The following is a 7,081-nucleotide window of genomic DNA, read 5'->3' as shown; positions in this document are numbered from 1 at the left end:
TCTTCTGTATTCATTTGGAGAAGCGTGTCATATGCTATTGGTGTGAATGAATAAGACAATGGTGATTTAAATGCATTACAGTTTCAAAAGTTAAATGAGAATGAATGCTTCCATCTATATATCAAATAATATGTTTTTAAAATATTATTAAAATTAATAATGTCATTTGTTGGCAATCAATCACGTAAGTGTCATTTTTAATGTTTAATTATGAATAGAAGCATATTAAATTAAAAGATTAACATAGAAATATATTCATTAGATAATGTTATTTGTCTTAAATAATCAATATTAAGAGATGATTTGACACTACTGGAATTACAATCCATTGTGGTCATAGTTTGTAAAGTGTACAACATAATGTTTTGTGATAATGACCTTTGGAAAGTAAGACTCCATGCATGCATATCACTTTTCCAATTTCCCAATACTTCCTTAATATAAGGAGTTCGAAGTTGACTTCAAAAAATTCACAAACATTATGCAAGCCTTCTTCAAAGTCTTCCTTTATTGCAAAATTCGGTTATGTTTCTTAACAAGCTTTCAAATCATATTAGAGTTTAGCATTATAATACAAATTAAGTTTAAGTTTAATTTAATAACTGTTTCGACATTTTCCGTGAGGATCCTGTAAAACACAAACTTACTTGTCGAAGACGGGCGGACGGTATGGCGACAGGCTGACTCTACTCCATGCTTCGGATTGGAGGCCGGACGGGTTTCTCCCTCTGTGCTCCCAGTGGTGGCCCTCCTACTCCACGACGGGTGGTCGGGTACCTGCCAAAGGCACTCCGACACTCAAGTCAGTAATATGACAGAGCAGTTTGTGATGCATGGATGCATCGTAAGGAAAGTTGGTCTGGAACTCATACCTGAGACCTTTATTTATACTGATTGTAATGGGCTTTTACCTTTAGTGGGCCTGATTATGGCCATTTTGCCTCTAGTGGACCTGATAACGGTCCAGTCACACCTTAGTGAGTCACTGATGTTTAACCGTGTAGCCAACCAAGCGCGGGTCGGTTGGGAGGGATGGTCGGCCAGGGATGCCAACATGGGTGGGCGGCCATCTGGTTCTGCTGGCCGGTCATACTGGACGTTCGGTCCTATTGGCGCACATGGGTGGACGTTCGGTCTTGACGCTCGGCACGGGCGGACGTTCGGTCCTGGTGTTCGACACGGGTGGACGTTCGGTTCTGCTTGTGACCTGGGGGGCGGCCTTGGGCGGACGCGCGGTCTTTGATTGTGACCTGGGCGCGCGGCCTTGGGCGGACGCGCAGTTTTGCTTGTGACCTGGGTGAGCGGCCTTAGATGGACGCGCGATCTTTGATTGTGACCTGGGCGAGCGATCTTGGACGGACACTCTGGGATGTCTTTCCGTACGACGTCCGGTCCTGCTGGTACTATTATATTATTTATTTATATAGTAAATTATCTTTTTAATTATATAATTTGACTTAACGTGAAATCTTCAATATAGTTTGAGTAAATTTCATTATTACCTTAAAATGGAAGTTTTTATTTCAATTCAAATTACTAAATTATAAACAGGATTACATCAAGAAAAATTGGGTAAAACAAATTTTATCTACGAGTTATGTAAAAATGTTTTTCGTCTTTTAACTTTAATTTGTTTACTAAAATCACTTTAATTAATTAAACAATATTTTTAATAATAGAATAAATTTTGTAATTTATTTATTGTTAGTAAACTAAATTCAACTGTATTTTGAAAAAGATAATATTTCTTAACATTACGAGAATTTTAAGCATAGATTTGCGTACAGGTGAAAATGGTAATTTTTAAAGCTCTTGTTGGTTGGAATGGTTTTCTTTTACTGTAAAGAATGTGTGATCCAATTGTAAAATACTAATTATATTTATGATTTTTATGAATATAATAAATATGAAGAATTATGAAGTGGATAATTTGAAAAATAAGGATCAACCTATGTCATGATTTATGTTCTTTTTAAAATAATAATTACCTCAAATATTTAATATTAGTGTAGTTAATAATAGTATAAAGATATAACATCATAATATCAAACTATTGAAATTAGTTATGATAAGTAAACTATTGAAATTAGTTATGATAAGTGAGTATTATTTTAATAGGAATAGGTTTGAACGGTTCAAGATTAGAGAAGCTTATGTTTATTGGAATGGATAAGACAAAAATTATTTTAGAAATTAATATTTTTTTTGTTTATAAAATATCTAATTTATTTAATATTATGATTAAATTTTTTTTAAATTAATTTTTATTTAATAAATTTTTATAGTGTTACTTTCACTAGTACAGGAAGAGGATACGACACCGGTTAATTTCACTCATAGGCACCGGTTTTTGAACCGAGGCATATTCAGACGAGGCAAAAAGTGGTAGTCTTTTTGCCTCGGTTCCAGACCGGGTTATTTTATCTGTCTTTACTGCCTCGGTTAGAACCTAAATCGAGGTAGTAAGATCTTTTTTTTTGCGTGCTTGGATCCTTAAATTATTCCAATTTCAAACCCAGAACCAGACTGAAAAACGTTAAAATTGAAAGAAGTCAAATTACAAAACTCAGTTCATTCATTCTTATACTGTCATGCCAAACAATCCAAAAATTTCTCCCAATTTCATTTCAAAAATCTAAAACAAACAAGAATTTCTTAACAGAAGCAGCAAAATTACAACATCAATGTCAAAATTCTCTCTACAGAAGCAGCAAAATTACATACTCATAAGCAATATTACAACAGAAGAAACTCAGAGATGAAACAGAAAGCCAGAGAAGCCAAATTTCTTCCTCTTCGCACATGGTGAAACAGAAAGCCAAGTTTCTCTATTCTTCCCCCAACCGCCGCAGGCCCGCCGTCCCTCCACCTCCTGCCCCGCCACCCCGACGAAGCCTTCACCGGCTTCTGTCCCGCATCCCTCTGCAAACGTCTCGTCCTCCTCGACCCCAACAACAACAACAGCCTCGTCACTGCTCGCAAACCTCCATCCACTGCCGCCGTCGCCCCCTTAAAGCCCTTTTCCGCCCTAGAAACCCTAGAAGAAAAAGGAAACTTATTCTAGACCGATTGATTGGTGTAAATCAAAGTTTAATCGGTGGAAAAAGTTTCTAACGGTGAAAACAAGGTTTTAATCAGTGGAATCGAAGGGAAATGGTGAAAAGGAGAAGAAACCCTAACGGAGGGTTTAGATCTGTGAGTGTAGAAGGCTTACCGTGACGATGAAAGGCTTGCGGCCGACGGCGTGGTTGAACGGCGGTTTGCGGCAAGGGATGAACACGGCTTGCGGCAAGGGTTGAACGGCGGCTTGTGGCGTGCCCTGATGTTGGGGTTTGGTGGAGAAGAGAAACTGGACGCAAGAGGGCGAGAAGGCGAGAAGGCGAGAGGGCGAGAAGGCGAGAGGGCGAGAGGGCAGAGAGCAGAGGGCGAGAGGGTGAGAGGGCAGAGAGCAGAGAGCAGAGGGCGAGAGGGCGAGAAGGCGAGAAGGCGAGAGGGCGAGAGGGCAGAGAGTAGAGGGCGAGAGTGCGAGAGGGAAGAGGGCAGAGGGCAGAGTGCGAGAGTGCGAGTGCGAGAGAGAAATTCGTGATTTTAACTTAGATATTACCTCGGTCAAATTTAAACCGGTGTCTAAAGCCTTTCAGTCGGAGAACCGGTGCCTAAATCATTTAAATATGTCTCGGTTCGCCTTTTACTCGAGATAGTAAAGTTTATAGGCATCGGTTAATATATAACCGAGGAATATAATCACTTAATATTTACGAAAATGCCACCGCGTTTTTATATGCTTCGGTTTTAGTAGAATCGAGGTGTATATAGCGTGTTAAAAAATGCTTTTTTTACTAGTGTTTCTAAAAGATTGTCTTGTTGTCCAAATGTGTAACAGAATATTTTTTTTAAAAATGTCACGATGGTTTTAAAATATTAAATTCAAGAAGGGAGATTTAAGAGTGTGTTAATTACCATTAAGTATATGGGAGTTGCTCCCTCCACCCCCACACATCTCTTCCTCCACCTCCCCTTTACCTTTTTGCCCCTTCCTCCACCTTTCCTTTACTATTTTGCCCCTCAGTAAAATTTTATTTTTAAAATTATTGTTTTTTAATTTTATTCATTTATAACATATTTCAGTGATAACCTACGTAGTTCCTTGTATGAGTAAAATATTTTTCTGCAAAGCTTGGTGATCGTGAAAAGAATTATCAAGCAATCTTCCTCTTGTTCTCGGTGCAATATGTGGTGCAGTGCGTTTATGGTGTAGTGTCCTTGTCGTGGTTCTTCTCCAGGTACGTAGTCATAATCCTTCCTATAATTCTAAACCCTAAACCCTTCCCATACTTCCAATAATCCTTTGAATATCCAAGCCTATAATCCTTGCATATGAGCCGCAAAACGTAGTAAAATAAAAACGAAACCTAAAAGGAACACTGCCTCGTTTCGCCTTAAACGGATGTTGACATCCGTTGAAGGATGTCATCCGTCCAGAAATAGTGTTCCTTTTAACTTTTGAGGATATAATTGTCATTTTAGAAGGATATAATTGGCTTTTTAGAAAATTGGGGAGGTGGAGGAAGAGACGTGTGGGGGTGGAGGGAGCAACTCCCTAAGTATATATGCTGCATGTTTTGTTATTGGACCGAGATGGTATTGAATGGGAACAAATCTTGCATGCTATGTTATTGGTCCATCTCTGTATACTATAAATGTATAAAAATTGAGCTCAGCCATTTTATTAATTAATAGTGATAAAGTTTTGATTGAATTTGTTTCGTTAAGTTATGTTGCATGTTATATTACTGGCCGATCTTCTGTATTCATTTGGAGAAGCGTGCCATATGCAGTTGGTGTTAAGCAGGGATGAACAAAAATTCATATATATATTAACTCTATCACCATCTAGATCCTACATAACAGAGAGAAATAGACAGCAAGAAGGAGAAAGAGAGAGAGGGAAATGGCATCTGAGAATGAGGTTATTGTGCTACCATGTTTTGATTTTTGTAAGGGAGGGGTGACACTAGAAGAAGGGAGTGAAGAGTGGAAAGAGATGAGCATGAAAGTGAGAGAAGCATGTGAGAGTTATGGCTGCTTCATCTTCAAGTATGATGAGATGAGTAGTAAGGGTGCACGTGAAGTCATATTTCAAAGTATGAAACCATTGTTTGATTTACCTGAAGAAACAAAGCGGCAGCACATCTGTCCAAAGCCTTTCAATACTTACAAACTCAAGAACTTCGAGAATCTTAACTATGAAAGTTTTGGGATCGATGCTGCTAAGATTGAGAACTTCACCAACCTCATGTGGCCTCAAGGAAATCCACCCTTACGGTACTTTCTTATTTCATTACTTTAATTGCATTCAATGCATGATTTTTTCAATATTTTCTTTGGTGATGCAGTGAGGCATTGGAGTGTATGAGCTTAAAGATGTCAGAAATAAGCTTGATCGTCTTGAAAATGATTATGGAGGGTTACAGTGTTTCTCAGAATTACATTTCTGATATTGAAAGCATCAAGAGTTCTAATACTATACGTTTCAACAAGTACAAAGCTTCTGCAAACAACAATGACTATGATCAGGTTACGAGGTTTCCTCACACCGACAAAAACAGCTTGACCTTTTTGTGGGACAATGGAGTCCAAGGTTTGCAGTTGTTATCCAAAACAGGCAAATGGACTGAAATAACGATACCCCAACATGGCTTTGTGGTTTTGGTTGGTGATATACTGAAGGTAAAGAGAAAATGATATTCTTTGATAATTATCATAATGAACTGAATTCTTCTTATGTAATAATTATAAATATATGTTACTGAATGAATAGGCATGGAGCAATGATAGGCTTCATGCAGCGACGCATAGAGTGGAGGTGAGTGGAGAGAGAGAGAGATACTCGTTTGGAGTTTTTGCAGAACCAAAGGAGGAGGGGATTGTTGAGCCTCGTGAATTGGTAGATGACACACTTCATCCTCTTCGTTATCGTCCGTTCAATTATGGAAAGTTTTTGAGTTACTATGCTTCAAATCTCAAAGACGATGCACTTCAAGTGTTTGCTGGTCTTTGAAAGCTATTGTATGTTTGAATGGAAGCATGAGTGGTCGATAACAGAGAATAATTACACCACCTTTCAATAAGATCACTCTTTTTCAATAAGATCTATTCCAGTTGCAGCACTAAGTTTAAGACTGAGTCACAGAAATTGCTTTACCACTCAAATCTGCACAATCACGTCGAATCTTGCTTCTTTAACATCAATTTATGAATCCATGTTCAAAGAATAGGCTTACTGAATGCAGCAGCATGGTATATAAAATTAAATAAATATAGGTTAAATGTTTTTTTTATAATTATTATGTTGTTCACTTTTTTTATTGGATATTCAAATATAATAAATATTATATTTAAAATAAGTAAGTATGTTAATTATAATTATAAAATTTTAAAATAATATGATTATAAATTTTCATATGAAAATAAATATGTAATTAACATCATTAAATTAACAAAATACTTACATAACATTTATTCAATTAAAAAATATAATTTTATGAATTATTCACTACATAATAAAATTTTATTTGAAAGTTCCTAAGTTTATTAGAGATAAAAGCTAATTAAGCCTAAAAAAAGTTAAATTGTTAGAGAGGAAACAAAAGTTGCTGGAGTAAATTAAAAATGATCTTCAAAATGCCTACATTATATAAATAAAAATTAATTATTTTCTCTTATCATTATGTTGTTCACAATAAATCATAAGAAAAAACATATTATTAGTTTCGGACTTTTTAGTTTTTTATTTTATTTTTCTTTTTTTCAGATTTAATATCTTATTTTGTTCCTATTTTTGTTGAATAATGTCAATTCAGTCCCACATTTTAAAAGTGTTTGAAATTGGTCCTCACTTAGTAAATTTTGCGTCAACGTGCCACTTTTAAGTTGTATGCGTGGTGACTTTATTATTTTTTTTATTATTTTTGGTTTATGTGGGTCATTTATGAAATGGAGTTATGAAATGAAATGTTAAATGGCTTCTTCTTACAAATTTGTAACTTATTTATTTTTATTTATAGTAAATTAAATTAAT

At 36.1% G+C, this 7,081-nt stretch overlaps 1 protein-coding gene across 1 annotated transcript; it reads left to right on the top strand.

Moving 5' to 3' along the window:
- Positions 1-4,890: 4,890 nt before the first annotated feature.
- On the top strand, positions 4,891-6,150 carry LOC108331056 (2-oxoglutarate-dependent dioxygenase AOP3). The gene is made up of 3 exons (XM_017565672.2): positions 4,891-5,325; positions 5,397-5,730; positions 5,822-6,150. Exons 1-3 carry the CDS (start codon positions 4,952-4,954, stop codon positions 6,059-6,061), a joined length of 948 nt encoding a protein of 315 aa, XP_017421161.1. The 5' UTR covers positions 4,891-4,951; the 3' UTR covers positions 6,062-6,150.
- The last annotated feature ends 931 nt before the right edge of the window (positions 6,151-7,081 follow it).

This window comes from Vigna angularis, chromosome 4 (genome assembly GCF_016808095.1).
Source record: "Vigna angularis cultivar LongXiaoDou No.4 chromosome 4, ASM1680809v1, whole genome shotgun sequence".
Taxonomy (NCBI): Eukaryota; Viridiplantae; Streptophyta; class Magnoliopsida; order Fabales; family Fabaceae; genus Vigna; species Vigna angularis.
This window is presented reverse-complemented; position numbering and strand designations above follow the sequence as displayed.

Excerpts from the sequence above, each read along its gene's own strand:
- LOC108331056 (XM_017565672.2), top strand. The coding sequence starts at position 4,952 with ATGGCATCTGAGAATGAGGTTATTGTGCTACCATGTTTTGATTTTTGT. Across the intron at positions 5,326-5,396 it reads CAAGGAAATCCACCCTTACG|TGAGGCATTGGAGTGTATGA; the intron begins GTACTTTCTTAT and ends TTGGTGATGCAG. Across the intron at positions 5,731-5,821 it reads TGGTTGGTGATATACTGAAG|GCATGGAGCAATGATAGGCT; the intron begins GTAAAGAGAAAA and ends CTGAATGAATAG.